This window comes from Myzus persicae, unplaced genomic scaffold (genome assembly GCF_001856785.1).
Source record: "Myzus persicae strain clone G006 unplaced genomic scaffold, MPER_G0061.0, whole genome shotgun sequence".
NCBI classification, from domain to species: domain Eukaryota; kingdom Metazoa; phylum Arthropoda; class Insecta; order Hemiptera; family Aphididae; genus Myzus; species Myzus persicae.
This window is the reverse complement of record NW_019104204.1, coordinates 83,446-110,325: the sequence shown is the minus strand read 5'-3', so window position 1 is coordinate 110,325 and position 26,880 is coordinate 83,446. Positions and strand designations below refer to the sequence as shown.

Genomic DNA, 26,880 nt, shown 5'->3' with positions numbered 1-26,880 from the left:
TCACAAAAATTGAAAATATACCCAACTTGTTTAACGATTTATAACTTTTTCAATATGGCGTAACATTTATTTGTACATTACTTCTATTTACATTAAAAAAAAAAAAAATAGATAGTAAATCATAATTTAAGGATAATTAATTTTGTTTTTAGATCACAGCACTTACTCGTTGTTCACGAAAAAATAAATTATAAACTTATGAATAAATGGAAAAGTTTGACACAAGTTTGGGAACTTAATTAATAAAAAAAAGAAATAATTTTTTTGTTTCCGACTAAGAGAAGGAATTATTTTGAATTACAATTTAATTTGACAAATTTGAAATGTAGAATAATAATAATAAGATGATATTATAAGGGCCATTCAACACAATATATGTTATAGATGAATACAAAATGTAATAAAAATAAAAAAATAACTTAACATAAATGTTATACATAAAATAGTTTCTGTAAATTATTTAGTCATGGTAAAATAATTAGTTAATTATAATAAACTACAATGAATTGTTAAAAAAAATACATTTTCACTGAGTAAATATATACACACAAATATAAAAAATAAAATAAAATAATAATAAAAAAGAACAAGATGTAATAGAAGTTGGCAATTAAATAAGAAATAAACTCACTCGTTTAGTATAAATTTAATTTGTTATTTAACAATATAACTGAAATTCTAAAGAAGTATCAATAAAGAACAGAAGTACAAAATAACCACAACTCTGATCGTAGTACAGTCTTTACGTTAAACAAACGTTTTTCTTTTTTACAAGGCTACTAAAAAAATTAATAATAGTAATTAAAAAAATAAAATAACAATGATATAGCACCAACTAACCAACATACAATGGAAAAAATATAATACAAAACAACAAGCTATACAAAAGTAACAGCCTTTGGGATAACTTAAGTATTTTATCAAGTCTTAAATAATAAAATACACCCATAACTTTATGTTTAAAAAATACAAAACAAAATGCATTATAAAGTTAAATGAATGTACTATGTTCAAACCATAATTGGATCCTCATCGCTATCCAATGTATTATTATTCGAACGTTTAGATTTTTTCGTAGTATTTTTCAGTTTAGTTTTGCGACTACTACCAAGTGTATCTAGAAACAATTAAGAAAAAGTAGCATAAATAAATATTTTTTTTTTGTTTTGATAATACTTAAGATTGCGACAGTCTGTATTGCACAGGGTCAATACTAAATTGTGATTATTTGTAACATTATTTATTTTTGTATTATATAGTACCATTAATATGCATATAATAACGATGATAATCAAAGTATTTATTAGAAAGTTTACAAAAATTAGAAACTCACTTGTGTCAACATCATCTAAACTTCCATCATCAGTTGATAAGAGATCATCATCTGAATTTGTGCGTCGCAAACTTGGTAAATTAGAGGTCAAAAAGTCTTTCTCTTTCTTGATTTCTTGAATTTGTCCAACTAGCATTTTTTCTTCTTCGTCCATTTTACTGGGTCCTTCGGTTGGTCCATACACCTAAAACATTTGATGGTTTAATTTTCAGCAACTCTATAAATTTAATAATGTACATACTTTTGAAATACGTAAAGAAGATAACCGATGTGTGGCTGTATGATGTGCAGTATCTAATGTATCAATGTCAGCTAATGTTGATTTGATTTTATCCATTTGGTGGCTAATTATAGAACTGATGCAAAGAGTCTGTTGTTCAATATCTCTAAGTGATTCTTGTGCAGGAACTAATTTATTTGTTCTTAATACACATGGCGCAAACACTATGGCCAATGAACTAGCATTCATGCGGTTTACATTTTCGTGCAATGCAACCCTGAAAAAAGAAAAAAAAGAGTTGTCAAAATAAATTCAAGAAAAAGTTACGATAAAATAATTACCTAGCAAGATGAAAAACAAGTCTTTCCATTAAATCGTAGTTGACTTTTGGTAATTTTTTCAAAATGTTAAACAATGTTGAGACACGATCTTCTGATAGACTAGCAGCACGAATAAAATCATCATAACAATCAAATGTTAATAATGGTTCTGGCATGTCACGTAAAAATGACTTCAATACACTGGCCAGTACATGAACCTGTTGTACATTGTTAAACATATTTTTTAAATTTAAAGTTCACATTATATACCAAATAAACAATATCTATTTGTTGTTAAATAATGTAGGCAGCATATGATAAGATTTTTTTTATTAAAATTTGAAAAATGGCTAAAAGTATAACTAGTTTTTTTTCACAAAGAATATTAACTCACCTGATATTTTTCAAATTCAATTTTGCTTACGTCATTATTGTCAATGAGTTCTTTAAGTTCATTTACACGTGTTGTAAGCTATAATATGATTCATAAATCATCCATTATGATATAATCTATTAATTATATAAACTTAATGCTGAATATTTGTTTAAAAACTTACCCCAGGTTTGCGGTAAATGCCTTCTGTGTACATTCCATACATTTCAATAATAGTTATAAGACATTCAACAACAGCTGGAACTTTACCCATGCTTAGATCCAATTCACCTAAAGGACGTCCAAAAACTTTCCCTTTAACAACACAAATCCCCTTTGACTGCATGTTGGCTGTAGAAGAGTTCATGTCTTTTAAACACTCAAGATTTGCACGAGTATAACATTTTTTATGACATGTCAATTTACAATCTACAAAAGAAAATTAAAATTATATAGCTGTATAAAAATATTTTCAATTGTTTTAAAAATATCAAAGTTTTACTCACTTCGACATACCAAACTTCTTTCAATTGGCCATAAAAAGAATGAAGTACAAACTTCACAAGCTGTAGGAATGTTTATCATACTCATTTGTAACATGTGCCCACCGTGATTAATATGGTCTTCAGATTTCTGTTTTTTCTGTTTTTTACGTTTTGTTTTACTAGGCTTTTCTGTTTCAACTCGATTTTGACTCATAAACTCATTCATAAAACCACGAAATGCATTAACACAAAGAGTCACTGGAAAATCATCTTGGATTTTCTCATTTCCACAAACAGTTTCTATCACCTAAACATAATTTTAACATAAGTTCATGTACATAAATTAAAAAATACAATATCTTACGTGTAAGAAGTTGGCAATTAGATCTTTATATTTAATATTGAGTACTTGACCGTTTCCTTGTTTATTAGCAACGCTATAAGTTGCAATAAGATTTTCCTTAAATTCCCGTAATGCCTGTTTAAATATTCTATCAACTTGGGATGGTTTTTTAACTTCTTCTCGTTCAATTTTGTACAGCTAAAATTAGATAAAAAAATTGAAATTAAATTAATATACCTAATGATTTGAATAATTTGATGGTGTAGTTTGGTAATTGTATTAGAATATGCAAAAACAAAAGGAAGACAGTTGTATTTTAATACATAATTTTATGGGATTTACGTGGGTCACTGAGGTGCATATGCTAGTGTTGTATTACTTTGTGATATTAAATTTGAAAATAATAATAAAAATTACTTCAAGAAATAAATGTAAGTAGGACTAAGTTAAAAATCATACTTGTTAATCTTCTTAATTTATTTAACCCATTTTTTAATATTTGTTCTTTTCAGAGATATTTGAAATTTTTAATCAATTTAATTAATTAATTTTTAATATCTGATAATAAGATACAAATCTTTCCTAATTAAAAATAAAATTTGAGCATTGTACAGTTCAAGTATACTAGTATACAGATGATAAATTATCATGTATCCCATATTGTGACCCACAAGCAATAATCAATAATGATTATTATTAATTAGTGATATACCTTACAAATAACCTATAATACATTATAATATATTACCTATAATAACCTTACAACCAATATTCAATGAAACAAAAATATTTATTGATGTTATAAGTACAATTGTTCAATGTTGAACTTTATATTAACTGTGCATTTGTAAGACACAACTGGAGTGGGGGGGTTATGACTGATATCTTCTTAGGTATCCTATTTTATAAAAATTTGTGAGCCAAAACACTTAAAAAAAAAAAAACTGTAACTAGTATCACAGTATTATATGTATTTTTGATATTTCTTAACTGTAACACAAGAATAAAAAATATCCAAACTTCCACTAAGTGAAATAATGATACTATGGGCCTTGTATGTTAATGACCCGAAGGCACAAGAGGCCTACAGTTTTTTTTAAAAAAACTTTATTAAAAAAATTAATTATAAAGTATACATAAAATAAGTTTTCCAAAACGATTATTTAGTATTTAAATTAAATGAACATTAAAATTAATGTTTTTCACAATAAATAATTTTTCTTCCAAATCTAGGAAAGAATGCATCTACATGAAAGAATCATGTTTGTTGTTCTCGAGCGAAACGATTGGCTTTTGTGTGGGGTATGGAATTCGGTCAATTTTAAATTTTTATTTTCGTGTAACTTATTTCACATTTTGCTAATAACAAAAAAAGTGCCTATCAAGGTATCCACTGATGTGTGATGTGGTCATTATAGTGGATATTTTATGATACATTTTATAATATACAGAGGCGCCAGCAGAAAATCAGCTCAGTGGGTGCAAAGTTAAATTTATGTGTTACATACATAAGTAATCACATATTTGCAATACTACACACTGATTTTTTGGTTCATTAAAAAAATCCCAGTGGGTGCAAGGTGGGCACCCACTGGCTCCTCTCTGTAGGTGCCCCTAATAATATATTATTAGTAATACTGTACATAGTAGGTTGAACTAATAATTAATTGTTGACAAAACTACAAAAGTATTAATATAATACATTATTTCACAAATAATCGTTATTATTTTAAAAGCCAACATCAAATATTCCATAATATAGAATCTATATTATGACATTTTTAAAAACAAAATAATTTGTAATTTTAGAGTATGATGTCAAAATTTAAACATTAATGTTATTTTATAACTATTGAAGAACAAGAAAAATCGATTTTGTTGATTTTTTTAAATTATTAAAAAAAATATGAGAATACCGAGAATTTTATACTGTTTTTACCGCTAAGTATTAACTAAATAAAATTTGCTACTAGAAACTACGCTCGATGTTGAAGAATGAAGCAAATTTATTGTTTAAAAATCTAAGATCAGCTACAAAAAAAAATACAAAATACAAAAGGGGGAAAGTAGGTAACCCTTCTACTGTACAATAAGTGTCAAGCGTACCTTGTTATTGAGTAAATCATTGTTCTGTGACTGTGAGAGTTAAATTGGAATTAAATGATAAATAATTGCATACAAATAATGCATGAAAGAAGACTGTCATCTAGTCTCTGTCAGTCAATACTACAGGTATATTATATATGTTTTTTATTATTGAAATTAAAGTGAAATCTATTTTATTATTAGTGTTACGGTAATCGGTAGGATGATTTAATCACATTTTATTAAATTCCCAAAACATTTTGTTTATTCTATTATTAATATTTAATTATTCTATTTAAATAATTTATTTTTGTTATTAACTGTAGAGTCAATAAATAACAGTAAAAAAAGTTGTAAAGTAACAGTATGAGTAGGTTCATGGTATAGACAATAGCTTAAAAGTAATCCCAGTATAATGAAAATATTACTGTGTTCCAATGCAAAATGTAATAATATCAATTTAAGTTTCTAGTCTTTACGGATATTATTTTGAACTAGAACAAAATAATTAAAATGGTTTGTACTTTGTTTAAATATCTAAAAAAAAAATTGTGCTTGTATATTTTTTGGTTTCAGAGTCAACTACTATTGAGAATCATTGCATTACATTTTGAAGCTTTAGCTATACAAATTAAATATTTTTAAAATTTCTAACTACAAAATAATTTCAAATTGTCGTGTTATAGAAGAATTTTGTCAAAATTTGATATACAAATGCTTATAAAAAAAATATCTAGTTTTAAATAGCTATAATAATTACTAATGAGAAACTTTGTAATACATTTTTAGGCTCTATACCAATACATGATTTTTATCAACATTTAAAGAAAAAAATCGAAATTTTCATATTCCTATAAATAGGTCAAGGAGAGACGAAATATTTTGAAAATTATAGTATGTTCAGAAAATGTTACATAAACATGAAATAACAATTTTAAGTATTTTCTGTTTTTTTTTGTATTGCAATAAAATAAGAAAATTGTTTGATAGAAAATAATTGATTTGTCAAAAAATCGTTTTTTGTAAAATTCCTGATTTTCCATAATTTAATTTTGTTTTTCAAAAGTAAGTTTAAGTTTTTTAAAGTACTAGACACTTCCCATTTTGGTCTCTCAAAAGTACTAAATTGGATCAATTTGCTATCCGAAACCACCCTTAGTTGAAGATCGAAGAATTTTTTCTATTTTAAATTGTGCAGGTATATACATAAAATAAACCATGTACTGTAAAATCAATACATTAGTCGCTCCATTCAGAATGTAGAACACTTATCATTGTATAAAAAACACATTTTTTTGTATTTTAGAAATTATAAAATGTAAAATGTAATGTGTTTCTTCAGAAACGCCAATAACCATGGTAATCGAAGCGTATTTTTAAATTAAAAAAAGAAAATACTAAAAATCAGTTTTAACCTAAGTCTAAAATAAATAGCCTATACGCTCTTGGGTACAATAAAAAAGCATTCTAAAAAACAGTTAATTATCAAAATTATTAGGCAATTCAGTGAAAGTAGGCCACACATACAATTTGAAAATTACATCTTAGGTTACGTCGTCTAGAAAAACATTATTGACTCCAAACTTTAAAAATTAATTTGACAAATTACTTAAAGCATAATAATAAGCTTAGGTGTTTAGAGTTTAGACAATTAAATATAATAGTCATCGTATAAAATCAATTATTTTAAATCAAATAATGCCTTTAAAAAGTACCTATACGAAAATGGATGTGCAACATTTGAACTTTGAGCATAAAACATTTAATTATTTATAAAAACCGATAGAAATATATGATAAAAAATCAATAGCTAAAGGAAAAAACACGCAAACTAACCCCTCTGGATATTTTAAAAAACTTTAATTATATATTTTATATATAGGGTGGTTCTTAACCTAATAGTATAATAATGCAATATTTTAGATTATTTTGGAATTGATACGTACAAAGCTTTGTATTTTAATCGTTAACACACTATTAACAAAGTGGAATACCACACCAGTCCGCAAAATTGTCGAAATATGTTTGAATTTGTTTTTAAATATAACGCAATCATCAAAGAAGGTTCATTTCTTAAATTATCTTTGCATAATTAACAGTTAGATTTATTTTACGACTGTTTTTAGTACCTACATCAAACAAGTTGATAACTTTTTTGGAGTGACCATAGATTATATTATTATGTTAACTTTGGATGGGTATGAATTAGAAAAAATCTATTATTATTACCTAATATTGAATAATGTATATACTATATACTATATAGGTACAGTTAATGGTACATGTCCAATGTCCATGCAATTTAAAAAGCTCCCTTTTTCAAGATTTAAAATTTATATTATATTTCTAATACTTTTAAAAAAAAGTTGTGAATATTTTTAAAGTAAGCGTATAATTTACGAATAAAACAATGTAGGTCGTCGAATAATGGAAGGGGAAGTATAATTATCGGTCTAAAAGTTGAGGGTTATCGTTACTAGTTTGTAAAAAAGTGGCAGCACAGTATTCACAGTCCGAATTCTTCTCATTCCTTGTTCGCAGCTTGACTTGGTTAAACTATTTTTCAAAGTAATATAATTTATCAACAGTAATACGTGCGGCAATATATTTTTGTAAAATGTCAAATAATTCTGCCATGGGATTGTTTATGATGTCAAATCCAGTGTTCGAATGTTATGCATTTTACGGTAGCATTCTTATTTTTAAAATGATTATGATGTCTTTTCTAACGGTACTTCAGCGATTTCGAAAAAAAGTAAGATTTAATTACGTTTTCTTTTAGTTATAAAAGTATTTATATTCAATATATAAATTTAATTATTTCAAATAAAACATATTTAAAGTTAGTTAGCTCTATTTAAATCATTTTTTTTTTTCTTCAACAGCATACTTTCTGGTAGGAAAATGAATCTAGTATGTATTTTACGGACTCAAATGTAAAAAATTGTCATAAAAAATGGTTTTTAATTGCCTTGAAAGCCTTTTTGAGTATTTGAAGTTAAAATGTTCTCAAAATTCATCAAAATCACGAAAATTAGAAAATCATTTCGAGTTACAAATTTATACATTATCTATGTATATCAAAGTTTTGAAAATGTAATACAAGATTCCACTAACTCCTCTAATGAATTCTTATTTTTTCATTTATCAAAAATTAATAATCCTAGGTACTTGAAATTTTCATCAAATGTTTATTTTATAATTTTAAACGCAGATTTTTCAAAATATTTCGATTTGTTTTAAGTTGTTTATAGACATTTGAAATTTTTCCGATTTTTTAGTCTATTAGTCCCAATAAAATTTTATTTTTTGGCCGAAGAGCTTGAAAATTGGGTACAAGGTTTCTAATAAGTTGTTATAACTGTAATAATAACACGGTCATTGTTTACAGACATCTTAAATTAAAATTTGGACGAAATTACGAAATATTAAAACCAAGAATAAAGATTTTAGTTATTTTGTTGTAATTTAAACATATTATTTGAGGATACTTGAAACTTGCGAAGTATATTCTTATATTGTATGCTCACAAAGACATTTTAAAATATGAATTTAACATACTGTAGAACTAATACAGTAATACCTAATAGTAATAGTAAAATAAATTTCCTTAATTACAATATATCATAAAATATAGCTACTTAGTAATATTACTGGCTGACAGATAGCCTTCGCTCAGAATCGTTTTTTGTATACAATGATTTTATACATTATATCATTAAATTAAATTTGAAAACATCCATTACAGTGACTCTTTATATAGACGCCTAATGTACAGCAAAGCGTTACACATTTACCCGCTTTTTTAATTGTTTCAAAATTGTTATATTTATGCACCGATTATCTACATATTAATCTATATATAACGTAAAATAAGATGGATTCAAAGAGGATCAAACCCTCGAAACTGTTAAAAATTAATCTATTTTTAATTCAAACGTACTGATTGCTAAATATATTTATAATAAAGAGAGAAGGGTTTTAGAAACAAGTTCAGATACTCCATTTTATGTTTTTTATATCCTATTTAACATTGTTTATCAAATTTGGACTAACACTTATCAAAATTATAACATTTACAAGTTACTCAATAGTGAATTATGTTTCTTCAGTTAAAGAAACTCAAAAAGTTATTATCATAAGATCCAAACTTTTTTTTTTTTTTATTACTTTATTGGAAATATACAATCTGTACCTATGAGGCACAATAAGTACATGCGATGAGAGATACATATATATATACAATTAACATTAGTACAAATACTAACCTAAACATATATATTTACATGAGTACACGGGTTGTGAGAAGCCATCCATCAATGACACTCACTGTGGGTATTTATTGTTTTTTTTTTTTTTTTTTTGCTATTTTTTCTTTTTACTTTCCTTTCCTTTGTTTTTTTTTTTTTTTTTTTTTTTTTTTAAGTTGGATAGGGCGGGATGAGAAGGTCACGGCACCAATTGCGTTTTAGACGCCTAGGAGGATTGCCAGGTATGGTCGGGACTGCGAGATCGCGGATTAGTGGATTACTGTTGGCGGACAGACGGTTATGAAAACGCTTATAATGTGCTTTAGCTTCTTCCTGGACAGATTTCATTTTCAAGTCAGAGTGGATAGTGCTGTTCGAGATGTAAGGTGGTGCATTGAGTAGTTTCCTGAGGGCTAGGTTTTGGAAGGTTTGGATCTTATTAAGGTTAGATTTTTTAGCATTACCCCATAGCTGGATGCCATATGTCCATACAGGCTTTATTAGGGATTTGTAGATAAGTAGTTTTGTATTTAGGTTAGTGTGTGTGTTATTATTAATGAATGTTTTGAGCAAACGAAGACGAGCATTAAGATTTAGGCGCTTAGATTTTATATGATGAGCCCAAGTTAACCTACGATCTAGGATTAGACCGAGGTATTTTACCGTTTGAGAATTGGGTATTTGGGAGCCAAAGATGGAGACAGCAGGGCAAGGTAGAAGTCTAAGAGTGAACGTAGTATGCACAGATTTAGTTTGGTTTATTTTTAACCTCCATTTAGTGTACCAGTCTTCCATGAGACATAGATGATTTTGTAGGTGGCTAGAAGCTGTGGTGGGATCAGGACTTGTGGAGATAATTACCTTATCATCAGCATAGTCAGCGACTTGAGTGTGGGGTGTGATAGGGTGGTCTGAGGCGTATATATTGTAGAGCAAAGGGGAAAGAATGCCCCCTTGGGGGACACCCGCTGAGATTTTGGCTATGGATGAGAGGGTATCCCCGATACGAGTGCTGAAGTGTCTATCAGAGAGATAAGACTTGATGATTAGAAAGAGGACCGGATGTAAAAATTTCTTCAGTTTGTATAAGAGCCCATCATGCCAAACCCTGTCAAAAGCCTGAGATATATCTAGAAAGGCACATGTACAGTATAATTTTTTTTCTAGTGCAAATGAGATTGAGTCTACCAGTCTGTGGGCTTGATGAATTGTTGAGTGTGCATTGCGGAAACCAAACTGGGAGTCAGGAAGAATGGAATTTGACGTAACGCTTGGCAAAATACGCTTTAATAATAATCTTTCTAGGATTTTAGCAAAGAAAGGCAAGATCCAAACTTAACATAATTATTACGTTGAAATCCGTTTTCAAGAACACATCATAGGATCAAATGGCGGAATAAAAATTGATCAAATTAGCCTAAAATTGCCTATACAGAACTCCTTAAATTAATGACACATTTCAAATCCCCGACGCTTTAGAGTAGCCAGTACCGATGCATTAGATGTTTCCGTCTTACAAACGTATGACAAACCAACTTTGCGTTCATTAGAATCGATAATGTGTTGTTAGCTTTGATAAGGAGTGAATTTACCAATAATTAAACTTAAAGGTAAGAACATTAACTGGGCTTAAACTTCAGATATTTTCAAATTTTTTTAATTTTTTAACAAGATATGAGTATGTAAAATATTACATACCTAATATTAATAATTAAAATATCGAAAAAATCCGATCCTTACCTTAAACTTTAATCGGTCAAATCACTCTTATGCTAAAACTACAACACAATCGATTCTGATCAACAACAATTTAGTATGCAGACGTTTGTAAGACAGAGATAATTTAAATCGGATTTGTATTAAATTACATGGCCTGTTTATAAAATTTTTTTAGCCAATCCTAAAATCAAATTTTAAATTAAAAAAAATGTAAAAAATATTTATTCTAGTAACCATTATTGTATTTAATAGATTTTCATAAGTCCAGAAGATACTGCAATCAGCAAAGGAGGCGGGGAAATTAGATATGATGATCCAGATGTCGAAAGAGTAAGAAGGTAAAATTATGAATGTTAACCGTTTTACAAATAACTGATAATTATATGAATACAATTTTTTTTATATACATTTTAGGGCACATTTAAACGATTTGGAAAATATACCTATATTTTTAATCACTGGATTACTTTTAGTTGCAAGCAATCCTCCAGAAATGATAGCGAACAATTTGTACAGAATTTATACATTTGTAAGAATAATGCATACAATTTCTTATGCTGTGTTCGTACTACCCCAACCTACAAGGGCAATATTATTTATTGCAGGAGCAGTTATAAATATTATTATGGTAGCATATGTTATTTTAAGTATGCATCATTTTTAATTTATTTACTTGTAAGCAACTTTCACAACAATTTCGTTTAGTGCACATAATTAATAATTGTAATATTACATAAATTATAAGAACAATCCTTAATAAATATTTTAGGTAAATAAATTATTTTGTTTATGTGAAGTTTTTCAATATGTACCAATAATCATGTTACTTTTATTAAGATTTGACAAAAAATTCACATAAATGCAATTTATCATTAATATTTTAATTTAAATATAATAGAGTATGACACACGTGTGTGATGTGTCACAATTGATTTGTTTATTAAGTCTATTAGAATTTTCTATTTAAATTTTTGAATGGTATAAATTTATTGATTGATACATATTAATTTATATGGTTTTAAGAAGATCTGAAAATATGTAGTTTTATGTGAACTGATAATTAATTACCGATGTAAATTAGTATTATTCACAATGGTTAACACAGCAGACATCGCAATTGGGCTACCAGAGTTTGTCATAGGCAATTTTCTTTTTAAATTAAACTTATAATATTAATAATAATCTTAGTTATATAATATAAACTAACCTTTTTGGTTATAAAATCTTGCATCATTTTAAGTTCACGCACGTCAGATATAATCTTGTCCGTACGGTCTGTGAATTCTGATGTACCAGTTAAACTGAATTTCCCTACTGTAGTATTATTTTGATTATTTGCTATGTTTGGTGTTATATGAGCTTTATTGCCACCAAGAGCAGGCTTCCTAGGTTTTCTTCGGTTGGTTGGTCGATTACTTCCATTTTGTTGTATACATGGCATTTGTAGTACACCGCCATTTTGAATACATTTTGTATGAAATAACTTTTTACAATCTGAAATACAATAAATTGTTTATCAACAATTGTATAAGAAAATGGTACGAAAATCCAACAACCACGTGATAAATTAAAAAAAAATTGTTTTTAAGACTATTATGTTTAGCATACACAATGTAATTGTTTTTTCTCGTAATTACTAATATGGTTGGGCGAAGTGAAGCATAATCCTACAATCCCCCAGTTTGAATGCAATTTAGTATTTATCTGCTCCTAAACTAGTGTACTGATTTTCATGAAGCTTGAACTATATATTCATTAATATCTGAAAGGTACTACATAGATTAAGTTTGGCATTTCTAGATGCTGCTGTTAGTAAATCTTCATGGGACTTTCAAACCACAGTGTAGGCGTACAGAAAATAAAATATTAATTATGATTGTAAATGTATGCATACTTAATTAGTGATCAACTGAATATTTCATTAATGACAAAAAAAATAAATAACAAATTTACTAAAACATTTAAATTACCTGAGCACTTGTGTCCTTGAGTTAAAAAGGCATCCATCAATTTATTGCAATAAGTGCATTTATCTTGAGGAGTAAATCTTCCTAATTTCCTAAACCGATGGCCAGCTATGGTAAACATGGTAGTGCCTTTCCATTCCAAAAGTTCAAAAGACGGTGAATATGTTAATTTTGGTTCATCTGATTTTCCTGAGTGTGTGGTTGAGCCATCACTGTTTCTTCTTTTTAATTCTTTTTCATTTGTAATGGAATTGCTATTATAAAGATTATACTAGTTAATATAGTTTTTGTACAAAATAAAATAATATTATAAAAAAAATATACTTAAGTTAAATCATAATAGCTCAAGACTCAAGTAACTTTTTCTTAATTCCATGACAACAATAAATAATTTCAAGAAAAGACAAAGTCTTAACTTCAAATTAACCACCTTTAAATGGTACACACTTACATTTATAGACCTTATACTACTAGACAAGAACTGTGTAAACTACAGCATTACGAACGATGTAACATCTCGCAATGATGTAGGCTGTCTCCACAAAAAAGTACAGTGACCTGTTTTGATGACAAAATACAAAATACAATCTCATAGATAAGAAACATCCACCTCAATGCTTAGTTTGCAGAGCACACTCATTCTGTTGAACACATATTTTTTAATATCAAAGATATATCTAATTAAGGTATAAACTTTAACTTCCAGAAACCCTAACACCTTCAACAAAAGCAGTCCAAAATACTAAATTTTTTTAAAAAAAAACTGATCTGCGTCAACTGATTTACCATAACTTTAACACATTGATACCGACTGCTAACATCTTTTTAAGGTTCTCATCCCAATGTATACATAAAATAATAACGTATAATAAATGAAAACTGCTCTCCTATTTTTATACTTCCAAACAGTGTATGAACAGATATTTGTGTTACATAATGTAAAAAATATAGTTTAATTGAAAGGTAACTTTATTGTTGATGCCATACGAGTAAATATATTTTAAAAAATCGCCTTAAAAAAGCTAGAAGTATGAAAATACTTGTGCTATCTGTTAGTCATTAGACATTCGGTAATTTGTTTTAACTGTACTCAAATATTTTTTTTATCTTACTCTGGAGCTGGTTCAGTATTGGATACACGAAGTCGACCCAATAAACGGACTGGAGGATTTGGGTCGGAGGTAACATGAGGAGTTCTAGTAAGTAAAGTGCGTTTATTAGAATCACTGGTTCGTTCTCTTCGTCTCCAAACAACTGGTGGTTTCATATGATTATCATCTAATTCACTATCGCTAAATGCTGTTCCTTCATGAGTTGGACCATCAGTCTTGTGAAAACGTTCTATGAAGTTGAAAAATATTTTTTTTTATTCAAAATAAATTATGACACTAAGGGCCAGTTGTACCATCTTCGATTAAAGTTAACCGAAGTTTAATTGGCAGATTTTGGCTAATTATAAAATCTGTTATCAGCTGATTAAGTGTAATCGAAGTGTAACTGTAGATGGAACAACTGGCCCTAACAGTTCCTACTTTAATACTGTAATCGTTATTAATAATACATTTTTCATAATATGAATATATATATAATATAACATAGATATGATAACTAAATACTTAAATTAATCATATAAACAAATGAAAAAATGGTTAGAAGTATAATAAAATGATAAGGAAATTAAAAATAATTTTGTTACAAAATAATAAATATAAATGTATTTTTTTTTGTGTTTGTAACAATTAAAGTAATGCAAAAATTATATTAAAGATTAAAAAGTGATAATGAATGGTAGTGAAAAAATATAATTTTTGTATAGTAACAACTTTAAAGAAAACTGTTATATTATAAAAAACTATTAGTACGAGAAAGGTCTTTCAATATTAGAAATATCTGAAATAAAAATTGAGTCTAATATATTTGTTTACACATTTGATAAATTTCTGTTATTTTGATAATTAAATAGTTTAATCACGAAAAATAATAATAAGTATGAACAATGTATTATTTTCATTCAGAACCCTCATTTTATTTATTTCTACTTTCTATTTGATTTGATTCAAGAACATTTTACATTATATAAGAGTATACTTCACAAATGTAAAAAGAATGAATTCTATCTGTTTTAAAATAAAATACTGATAATTAAATATCTATACCTTTATTATGTGCATCAGTTGGGTGGGATTCTATTCTTAGACGAGATGAGACTTTTCTTTTTGGGGCTTTAAATTGTTCTTCTCTGTATAAATTAAAAATAATTAAAAATTTAAGTGTCTAGAAATTTTAAATTAATTAAATAGTTTTCATACTTAATATTATTAATCATATTAGGTTGTACAAATGGATCTGCTTCCGATTCACTGTCACCTTTTGCTCCTCCACTACTTCTACAAATGAAAAAAGTATAAATTATGTTAATTAAAATGCAATTATTATTATGTAAATATTTAATAAACTTAATTATTTACTCAGAATCGTGCAGTTCTTCTTGACTAGATTCTTTAGAATTACTTATTTGAGGAGCTGAAACACTCTTCCTCTGGAAATATTATATTAGTATTAAAGTTATAATTATAATATTTCTTAAATATATTAAAACGACATACCGTATTTTTTATTTTTGAAAATTTTTGTCGGGCTAAATAACCCCGAGAATGGGCTTGTAAAGTAATAACACTTCTTCGTAAATTCTTATACCAGCTTGCTACCCTATGTTTTCGCCATACAGACTGTATATAAACAGCTGCTGATTCATCCATTCTCATTTTATTAACTAACCGTTGAGCTAATATCATTCTCCACCAAGACTACAATAGGAAATCAAACATATTATATTCAAAAAAATAAAATGTTATACGTTTAATTATACTTGTAACGTTTCTGTAGCCCATGTAATTCTAAGATACTGTCTTCGTTGTAATAGTGTACGAAACCAACGTTGTATAGTTACAATGCTTGCCATTATTTGTTGGTGAAGTCTATAATCAAGTTTTAATTTTTCGCATTCTCGTAAAAATACCTTTGATTCGCCAATTTGATAATTATCTCGATCTAAATTTAATGTTTGTAAAAAATTTCGAACATCTTGAGAGTTACTATAACATAAGGTTAATTCGACAAAATTAGAATTTGATTAAAAACATTACAAACATATTTTTTTAATTTTTTACCTATTAAGTCCTTTAGGTAGTAATATTCGATAAAGTTGGACAAATTCTTCATAACTAAGTCGTACATTATAACCAGCTTGTCGAATTCTCACAGTTTCTAACATTCCTGTATAACGTAATTGTCTTTGAACAGTATCATGATCAAACATATTTGCAACCTATATATTATAATATTAATAATGAATTAAAATGTAAATAAATAGTTTGAGAAATTATTTAAAAGACTCACTTTATTACTATTACTTTTAATACATCGAATAAAAAAAGGATTTGCTTGATTAAGAGTATCCATAAGACTATTTAAAGACATTTGAAACTGAGCAGTTACAGTAAGAGGTTGTTTACGAGCTTTACTGTTAATTGAACCCTGTACTTGTATTCGTCCAGCTAGTGTTTTGACACTTTGAAGATTTTTTAATCCTTTATTACCACGGTCTTTTGGTCTAAAAGATTTATTTTTCCTGCAACATATAATATTTTATTAGCTATAAAAAATAAAGACAAATATTTATAAAACCATCTATAGACATTTAATGTGTGTGCATGTAAGTGTGTTAACATAAAAATTATAAAATATGTTTATACGTAAAAACTTCTATTTGTTAGTAAATAATTGAAAGAAATACAAAGCACAAGATCAAAGTATACAGAGACAAAGTTTAAACAATATTATTAAAATAAATAACTATGGAAAAAATATACATTTTTATCCTTATTCATAATTATTATTTATAAATACCTAACACATTTATTTTTAGAAGTAATCAAAAGTAAATTATATTTTGTTTAAAAATGTATATTTATACGAGTAATATATGAAAGGTAATAATAATAATTTTTTGGGAAACATTTTCACCATAAAGAATATAATTAATCAACCTAATAATATAGATGAAAAATAAAACCTGGCTTCTAATTATTTACAGAATATGATTTCAAACCATGCACATGCTTAAATAATACAATGTACTAACTAATCATATCCCATGCTTAATAAACCGTATTATATTTAAGTAAAAATATATTTATAATATTAAAAAGGAAATTATAACTTCATAAAAGTAATCATATGTTTTAACTTATAATGTTGTCATGTTTTTAGAGTATTGTTTGTTTATTGTACAGCATAGATAAAATATAAGATTCCCATTTCAAGAGTTTTTAAAAATTTCCGAAACCATCCGAACACCAAGTTTTAATATGTTTAATTTTTGGAAACATACATAACAATTTGTGTAGCTCGTTCAATAACTTTATCTTCATCTGTAGATTTACAATTGGCACGAGTTTTTTTATCTTCTTTATTAATAATTTGATTAGAATTAACAGTTTCTAAGTTTGAAAATTTATTGAAAGCTGAATGATTTTTATATATATTATGTTCATTGTTTGGGGCAGATGCCAATTTTTTACCCACATAAAAAACATATCCACTTCCATATGATGTAGAATTTACGGGAAATTTTGGAGTGTACCTGTAAATATTATGTTAAATAACAAAATGCTAATTTATTTTGTATAAATAACAATAAACAAAAATCAAACTTCAATCCATTCAGAGCTAATATGTGAAAAAAATAATATATAAATACTGTAACTTTAAATTTAAATAAAACTGGCTCAAAATAAACAATAGAAGCCACATATAATATGTCTTAACAGTACATAAATGAATACATATTATAAATAATAAATATATTTAGATATATTAAAATGATGAAACATTTTAAGCAGTAACAACAGAATTTAAACTTAACTTACACTATACGGTTTATGGTGAGGTTTACCGATGACATTGTTACTAGATGACTGGATGTGGCATAAAAATTAATATTCAGTAATAATTAAATTTATATTAACTTATAATTATACATGAAAAATATATCTTTCAAATTCCAAACATACCTAACTTAGATTATTTTGATTTATGATTTTAAGATAGTAAATTAAATACAGCATTTCAATTTTTTGATTTAAGTCATCTTTTAAAATGTTTGAAGATGATTAGGAACTGTTAAAATCAATTAAAAATAGTAACACAATTTTATTCGAAATCATAAAAAAATTTAATAGTTGTAAAACAATTGAATATAAATAACCTAAACTGAATTAAATATAGCTTATTCAATCTTGGAATGTTTGTTAATCAATGTATTTTAAGGATATAATATATTTAATTAAAGTCAGTCTGAAGATGATTTTTCTATCCTCTTTTAAAAAATGAACTATTTTAATAACTTGATTATTGTACAATTTTGTAATTTTTCATAACATATATGAATATAATACATAAACAGTTTTTTTTTGTTTAACATTTTAAAATATACACATGGTTTTATCGTTGGCTACTCTCAAGAGGACGCCGCAAAGGGATTTGTCTCTATCTTACAAATATACAATATGCCAAATTTTAAGTTTACAATAAAACATTTTACTCTGGAATTACTAAAATTAGAATGAATTTACTCTTTGAAGGAAAGAATATTATCTAAGGTATCTTGGAGGATTTTATTGATATTATTATTTTTAAGTCAGAAATGATCATTTTTTGCACATTTTAAAATGATCATTTCTGACTTAAAAATAATAATATCAATAAAATCCAGTTATGCCCCACATAATATTCTTGTCTTCAAATTTTATATGAGATAAATTCACACTAATTTTATAAATTACAGAGCAAAATGTATTATAGTGAACGTACAATTTGCCATGTTGAATGTTTGTAATACAGGGACAACAAATGCCCGCGTGGAGTCCAATATTAGGTTTTATAGTAATACAATAAGTATAGTAAAATAAAAAAATAAATTACCTGATTAAGCTTTCGTTTTGTAAACTATTTCTGAAACGTAAAGATATACTTGAAGCTTTTACACCATCAACTAAAACATGATAAATAAATAAATAAATAAGCAATTTACATAAATGGTTTAAAAAACACAAACAGTTACCTCTACTTTGTCGATGTCTACGACCAGCTTCTTGAAATGAAAAATAACCTCTGAAAAATGCCCTTACAATTGCCCAGCGGAACACTGCGACTGGATCTGCACCAACAAGTTCTCGAACAAATGCCATGCTACTATTTTTTAATACACCTACGATGTCTTGTCGCATAAGATCTAAATTTTTCTCTCTCATCTCAAAAACCTAAGACATCAAGTATAAAGAGTTAACAAATTAATCTGTAGAAATAATTTAAGATTTTCTAATATATTTTACACAATTAACAAAACCACTAGCAATCTCCAAACTAAGTTTAGATCTAAATATGAATTTAACATAAGAAAACAGTAAGGTTTTTTTGTAATAATTTTAGAGAAATGAGTTGTTGTGCAAGTATTGTTTTTTTTAAGTGAATCAAACATTTATTTATTAAAGTTCAATAGAATTCAAAAATCAAGTACTCAAAATTAGTAAAAGTATTCAAATTGTGTTAAGAACTTATAAATTATCAGCAGAAACATAAATTGCAATTTTATCATTGATATGTTGCTTTATTAGGTGTTTAGTAAATATTGAATACAAATTAAATAATTTAATTGAGATATTTTTCCAATAAAATAGTTGAATACATACGTTTAGGATGTAATTGACTACTCTATACTCTAACTAGACTTGAACATTTTTTTTAAGTTGAGTACCTGCTTAAATCTTACTAAAGAAATTATATTCCAAAACATTTATTTAATTTTACCTTCACTTTCAATTAAGTAGATAAAAAACTTAAAGTTAAAAAAATAATTCAACTACACTAATTTTGTATCATCCAATAATTAATACAATACTTGTCAGTAAAATTAATATAAAAAGAACCTTTCTGAATTTGATACTACTCAGCATAATTCCTTAAATATGATTTATCATAACTTATAAAATTATAAATTATAAATAAAAATACAACAGATGAGTTATAAAAAATTGTTCATGAATTCAAAACATCTAGTAGCTTTAATTTTATCATTATTTACAACTTAAAATCGATTGATTATTTGGACTGCTGAAATATAATATCTTTAGTACAACAAATTTAAATCCGGCTATAAACTCTATTTTTATAAATATAACAATATGACGTATAATGTATTAAATTACTTGATATTTAACTCGTCCTGCATAATGTCTCACAATGAAAGCACTTTCTTTACGTTGAGGCATTTCATAGAACTTGTTATCCTTGTGAACAGAGTTAAATTTTTGTAATAATGTTTCAGAAGATGAACCAGGAAAACTAAAAACAATTGATTATAGTGAAAACACTGTACAATGTTGTGAACTATGAAATTACTGTAGGTTATTTTAAATTATGTCTAGTTTATCTGTAAACATTATTATTGCAACTACTTACTTGCATTGATCATCCAAAACACACAACAATCCATTAGGTTTGCCTTCAATCATTTGCAAACATCCAGTATTATCTAAAAAATCTATATCACTCCATTTAATTCCTTCTTTACGGTATTCTTCTTGTTCATATTTAAACACATGTTGATTGAAATAATATTGAAGATGTTCATTTGCATAGTTTATGCAAAATTGCTCAAAACTAAATAAACCATACAATTAATGTACACAAATCAAAATATAAAATTAATTCATAATTTACCTATTTGAAGTACCAAAGTCTTCGAATCCAAATATATCTAACACTCCAATTGAATTTCCTTGATGATCTCTTAAAGTATCTTTTTTTGAAAGTAATGCATGGTTTACTTGTAATACAATCCAATCAAATAAAGCGCCATATAGACATTTCGCCATTGCATCTCTAGCTGCTATAGCCTATAATATTTAAAATAATAATTTTTTTTGAAAGTGTAAAAGTATAAAATATAACTGTGATATTACCTCTGGTAACTTATAGTTAATTACTAATGTTTCTCCAGATGCTTTAGCACGTTTAGCTGTCAAAGCAGCTAACAATGTTTCCTGTTTTACTCTAAGGAGTTGTGATATTAAAAACACTATTTCAGGGTTACGTACAGCAACCGCTTCGTCATGATGGTAAGCAGATTTGCGTGGTTGAAAATCGACATTACCTAAAAATAAAAATGAATTAAAAAATATTAAGGAAAAGAATTATTACAATTATATAATTATTAATTACCTAATAATAAAACTGCTGAAAGAACTGCAAATAATCGGCGTTGCTTTTCAGGTGTAAAACCTACCATTTCCATAGATTGTTTTAATCTAGAGAATTCATATTTTTCATCTAAGTTTCCTAAAGTGTAGCATCCACTCTAAAAAATTTAACACGTTCATTTTCATTAAAGTAAAAATGAATTCTCATGTTTAAATAGATAAAAATTTTCTTACCCCATTTAAATAATTATAATAATCTACTCGGTGTAAATGTAATGCCTCTTTTTCCGAATCACTTGCTCCATTTAATAGGTAGTAAAATACATGGTAATTACGTTCATTTTGTCCCTGAGAACAAATTCTGGATTTTTCTAAAAGATATTTTTGAACAACCGCACTACAATAAAAAAAAAGAAAAATTAAAATATGTAAGATTTACTAGAAGATTTTTGAAATTAAGTATAAAAATATTTGAAATACAAGTTTAAACAATTATTTAATAAAAAAAAATGATAAGTACAAAGCATACAAAATTAAATTATTAAGAACAAGTACTTACCCATGTACCATTCCATTTTCTTTGTAATTAACTTGTATGAATTTACCAAATCTACTTGAATTATTATTATGTGCAGTTTTAGCATTACCAAAAGCCTAAATAATAACAATATATTGCAGTGTTACAAAAAAAAAGTTTTACTATTTAATAACATACTTCTAACACTGGACCAGCACTAAGTATAGTTTGTTCTACACCACTACCATGACTACCTTTCTGACTTAAAGCAGTGAGGTGGTGTAAAAGAAAATTTGTAGATTCTGTTTTGCCACTTCCACTTTCTCCACTTATCACAATGCACTGATTACGTCTTTCTCTTAACATACAATGGTACGCGGCGTCAGCAATGGCAAAAATATGAGGAGGTAGCTCTGGACCAAGTCTTCGGTTTTGATAGAGTTTAACATATTTTGGATTATAAATGGGATGAAACTAATAACAAAAATGAATATATAAATATATGCAGATAAATTTTATATTGTATTTATGTTGTAGTATTCAATTTTTTTTAGCAAGTGACTACTTATTGAGGACCTACAAAAATATAAGTATTCTAAATTTATTATTCTATAAAAAAAATATAATTAAATATTAATTTACAAGTTATTGTTACAATAAATTTGATTTATCACAATACACTTTTAAAATATGAGCAAAATATTTTTTAAAAATCATTTGTTTTCTATCACTGACTTATACTAGGCCTCGATCATTTTAGCACAGAAAGGCAACATTTCTGGAGTTTTACCGTATATTTTTTGATTAACATTTAAATATTTATACTGACCACAATATACAGTATACACTCAATAGTTTATTCAGGCTCGATTTAAGGTTTACAAATGTGTTAAATTACTAACTGTATTGAGAATATATTCTAAATCTAAAAGCTTATAAAAAATATGATGGATATTTAATTACAAAATACTTTAGATTGGCCTCACAATTAGATATCAACATTTATAAACAAAAATGTATAAAAAGTAGGTAAGTCTTATATTAATTTCTAATTAGAGACAATTTACTAAGCCAAATAGAAGTGTGGTAGATCACCTGCTAAATAAATGTCATCTTTATTAATGAAAAGCTCAAGAAATAATTATATGTTACCTTAAAAGGATTAACTGCAATTAAAATGGAACCAACATATGTATATATATGACCAGCCAAAAATCTAGCTCTTAGGTTGTCTAAAAGTGTTTGTTCATTGAGATCAGGAAGTTGACAAAGATCTGGATATTCTCGATCTTGGGGTTGATAAAGAAATCTGTAGAAGTAGTCTCGTATAAGTTGTGGGTCCATAGTGAAACCATCAGCCCACAGACTGTCTGATAGTTTTTCTCTCAAATAAAATCTGAAAATGTAACCATTAGTAATGTAATAAGTAACTAAATGTTTAGAATATTTTTTAATCTAAGTTTTACCTATAATATTCTTCTTGTTGAGTGTGCCTACGAGGTTGGGGCCATAAAAGCATAACAGCTACAGGGCATTCTGTAGGACCAAGTCTGCGTTCTTTACATTCTCGTCCAAGAGCATCACCAACCACTTCAGCTAGCTCAAATGCACTGTTGCAAGTAGTTCCACAACCCCCTGACAAAGAAAGTCGTTCCACTATACAGCTAACAATCTCATCAGAAGAAGTTTGTTTGCTAGCCTCCACACTGAGTGCTTCATAGCATTGTGATAAAGCACCCACAAACACTTGCACTATGTACCTCTGGTTGCCTTCACCCATGGCATTTAAAGTTCATGCTCTATCAATAAGTGGCATAACTTATCGAAAAAAAAAAATTATTGTGATTAAAATTTAAATTAAAGAAATAAATAAATAAAGTTATATATTATAAATTAAATAATATTGAATTAGTTTACTAAATAACTTTTTAATAATTAAATATTAGGCTAGTATTAATTATACAAAACACAAATTTTAAATACAATTATTTCAAATAAGTATAAGATAGGTAAGATAATAATATGGTTAAATTCATAAAATCCAAATCATGTGTAATGGTCTAGCTCAAGGTTGTATTCATTAATGCATATAAGGGCAGGGCTACAAAATAATTGTTTATACTTATACCTAAGTAGAGACCTGAATTGTATGCATTTTAATATTCATACTGAGTGCATGCATAACTATATGGATTCAAAATGTGAATATTTCAAATCAAGCTGATTTCATTGACAAAATTTTATTTTACATATTGATCCATTTTTGTAGGGTTAAGGCATATTTTGTTATCAGAGCATATAATTTGTATATTTTATACACTTTTAATAAAAAAATAACTCTTTAATATTTCATTGGTCGTTTTTAAAATAAAAACAAGAATTAATATGTTGATCAACATTTCCTTCAATTCCTTTTAAATAATGTCGGATATCTTTTTGATAATAAAATTTATATTTTTCTCATTTGACATAGTTTTATTTTCAATGCTATATTTATTAAACCTATGCTGCTCCAAGAAAATAAAAGGAATAATAACATGGTTACTACGTCGGTTTATGATGGATCTTTGATCAAACCCACAGAACTTACTGAAATAAAATATTAAAATAAATACATATATCATTTTTTGGTTAAAATTCTAAACATTTTTTACCAAATACAAATGTGATTTATGTTAAGTTTTCATTTATTTTATTATATCTAAAGATAATTTGGCAATACAGTCTAATTAAGATATTCTGTATTAATAATAGGTACTCCGTAGCAGAGATTAAGAAGAAAAAATGTATTAATTTTTTTTTATCCAAATTTTTAATACATAAGGTATCTCAGAATATCATGATTTTTTCATACATAAAGAGGCATATTTTAGCATTTTAATCATGTATATTTGCATTATATTTAGCATCTTTATAGTGCATAAAATTCCATTCTTTATAAAGTATTAAGTTATATAAAAAAAAAATTGTTGAATATAAGATAGCAATTTATTTGAAAAAAACCTACTCGATATGAATAAAATACTATCAAAAATTTATTGAAAATAAATTACAAATTTAAAAACAAAATATTTTGCCTACTATATTATTTTTTATTTGTTTCAATAGATTATAGGCACTAAGGTACCAAGATAACTAAATTATTTTCTAATTTCTTAATTTATTTCTATTAGTTTACTGGGTATTCTTAGTTTAACTTAATATCAAAATCAATACTTTTTTAAGCTGCAGATTCCTTTAATTTCTGTTCTTTCAAACTAGATATTATTTTAAATTTTTTTATATTTTTTTGTAAAGATTCATACAAGTTCAAAGAAACAGAATGAAAAAAAAAACATATTTTTAAAAGATTACAATCTACCTACTATTGCATAGGAATTTATAATTTATGAAAACCAAATACCTATAAACACTATCTAAATATAAAAAGATGCATAGTTATAAGTGTTACCTAGGTCCTAGGTGCTACGTAAGAGAATAATATCAAGAATACTTGTGGCTTAATGAGTTGAATATTACCCAGGCATGAATATGAAAATCTAAAAATAACCAGTTACGACGGCAGTCTACTACTTACAAGGATAGTAGGATACCTTTGTTTAGTCTAATATAACAATCTTAAGATTATTACACCTTTAGGGGGATTCTAACAAGTCAATACAAGATTAATTAGGGACACCGTTAAGTGTTTATATTAACAAGCAGCTACAAAAAACGTTGGTTTGATGGGAACTACCTTACACAATGCGTATACTATCAGTCGAGCCTATATTAAAACACAATGGTCCCGGGGGGGAAGTGTAGGAAACTTAAGATCCATACCGACGGAGGACGGTCCCGCTAGTTGCGTACCGACGTCGACGATGGATCGCGCCACCACGGACGACCTCCGACTCTCAAGAGTGTCTGTCGTCGGAACAATATTGAATCCGATCGATGATAAGACGGCCTCGTCCGGATGTTTGATCGTGCGTCAATCGCTATCGGATAACGACGTGTAGTCTACAAACGCAGACGGACGACGGTACGACATCTCGCGCGCAACGACGGTTGTCAGAGCGTTCCGGGTCCGGCGACGAGATATCCTCAGCGATCGAAGATCCTCTTTCCGCGAAACCGTTCGGGAAACCACAAAAAAAATCAATTTTTGTACGCACTCACTACACTATAGACCGCGACGACGGACACTGGAGGAACACAAACGAAATAAACGAATGATAATGATGATGATACGGTTATATTCACTTGTTGGCGTTTTTCTGCGTGTACCGTGAGTGTGTGTGCGTGCGTGCGCTACATCGTTTTGAAAATGATAATACCAGAACGTACGTAATCACTAATCACACGGGGGACACGTCCATAGAAGAGAGATTATGCCTATAGTCTCTGATACTTCCCGCGCGGTCAACCTGTTGGGGGGGGGGGTCCGGATCTCGCTTCGCTCGTTTTATATTTCTTTTTGCCTGATTTTCTTTTTCCACATCCGACACGACGCGCGATCTCCTCGGAAAAACGGAAACGTCGGAAACCGATTAGGTAGATAAAATTGTTCAATGATTCGAAAACACGGCCGCGCATGCGCCGATGGATGAACGGTGCGGCGACAGGCGATCCGTCGCGTGATACGCCATACGCCCCAATGCCCCATAGTCCATACCCGTGTCCCATGATACACCATACGAGTCTATTTATCTGCTCTGTAGTTCACCATTTCTCCAGTATGTGAACAGCCACGGTCTGCGCGTGCGTCAAGCTCAGGCATTTTCCCACGGCCGGAGAATATTTTTCATTTCGAAACGTGTACCTACTCTATATACTCCATGGTCTCTTATATGCACTATAATAATGATTAGTGGACTAGTGAAGTCGTGAATAGAGAATACTTACCTAATAGCCGAGTAGGTTATAGTTATACACCCCTTTCCCTGTTAGACGCAATCGTATTTTTATATTACCTACCAGCTGCTATTTAGTATTTACTATTTTAGTCTAAAAATTATTATAATA

The 26,880-nt window shown here is 27.6% G+C and overlaps 2 protein-coding genes across 5 annotated transcripts; one reads left to right on the top strand and one right to left on the bottom strand.

Annotated features, from left to right (window-relative positions):
* Positions 1 to 631: 631 nt before the first annotated feature.
* LOC111039962 (unconventional myosin-IXa-like) lies at positions 632 to 26,154 on the bottom strand. 4 transcript variants are annotated; one of them, XM_022323643.1, is made up of 32 exons: positions 25,696 to 26,151; positions 23,340 to 23,691; positions 23,026 to 23,269; positions 22,072 to 22,347; positions 21,916 to 22,010; positions 21,591 to 21,753; positions 21,379 to 21,514; positions 21,120 to 21,310; positions 20,878 to 21,053; positions 20,617 to 20,817; positions 20,364 to 20,499; positions 19,220 to 19,418; positions 19,081 to 19,150; positions 18,027 to 18,074; positions 16,495 to 16,726; positions 16,266 to 16,423; positions 15,965 to 16,190; positions 15,702 to 15,902; positions 15,564 to 15,634; positions 15,405 to 15,482; positions 15,252 to 15,334; positions 14,208 to 14,436; positions 13,099 to 13,349; positions 12,336 to 12,622; positions 3,096 to 3,272; positions 2,753 to 3,038; positions 2,431 to 2,675; positions 2,268 to 2,345; positions 1,895 to 2,091; positions 1,575 to 1,830; positions 1,334 to 1,517; positions 632 to 1,117 (listed from the first exon to the last, which is right to left on the bottom strand). In XM_022323643.1, the coding sequence occupies exons 2-32, from the start codon at positions 23,651 to 23,653 to the stop codon at positions 1,011 to 1,013; spliced, it is 5,595 nt and encodes a 1,864-aa protein (XP_022179335.1). In that variant the 5' UTR covers positions 23,654 to 23,691; positions 25,696 to 26,151; the 3' UTR covers positions 632 to 1,010. The 4 variants fall into 4 exon arrangements, with proteins under 4 accessions (XP_022179335.1, XP_022179336.1, XP_022179333.1 ...); XM_022323642.1 differs by lacking the exon at positions 18,027 to 18,074 and adding an exon at positions 17,489 to 17,740 and having other exon boundaries at positions 1,011 to 1,117; positions 25,696 to 26,154; XM_022323644.1 differs by lacking the exon at positions 18,027 to 18,074 and having other exon boundaries at positions 25,696 to 26,150.
* Positions 7,777 to 11,924, top strand: LOC111039964 (microsomal glutathione S-transferase 1-like). Its single transcript, XM_022323645.1, has 3 exons — positions 7,777 to 7,914; positions 11,381 to 11,466; positions 11,543 to 11,924. The coding sequence occupies exons 1-3, from the start codon at positions 7,777 to 7,779 to the stop codon at positions 11,790 to 11,792; spliced, it is 474 nt and encodes a 157-aa protein (XP_022179337.1). The 3' UTR covers positions 11,793 to 11,924.
* Positions 26,155 to 26,880: the final 726 nt, after the last annotated feature.

Excerpts from the sequence above, each read along its gene's own strand:
- LOC111039964 (XM_022323645.1), top strand. The coding sequence starts at position 7,777 with ATGTCAAATAATTCTGCCATGGGATTGTTTATGATGTCAAATCCAGTG. Across the intron at positions 7,915-11,380 it reads TTCAGCGATTTCGAAAAAAA|ATTTTCATAAGTCCAGAAGA; the intron begins GTAAGATTTAAT and ends TGTATTTAATAG. Across the intron at positions 11,467-11,542 it reads GATGTCGAAAGAGTAAGAAG|GGCACATTTAAACGATTTGG; the intron begins GTAAAATTATGA and ends TATACATTTTAG.
- LOC111039962 (XM_022323642.1), bottom strand. The coding sequence starts at position 23,653 with ATGGGTGAAGGCAACCAGAGGTACATAGTGCAAGTGTTTGTGGGTGCT. Across the intron at positions 21,515-21,590 it reads ATTATAATTATTTAAATGGG|AGTGGATGCTACACTTTAGG; the intron begins GTAAGAAAATTT and ends TAAATTTTTTAG. Across the intron at positions 2,092-2,267 it reads TTGAATTTGAAAAATATCAG|GTTCATGTACTGGCCAGTGT; the intron begins GTGAGTTAATAT and ends AATGTACAACAG.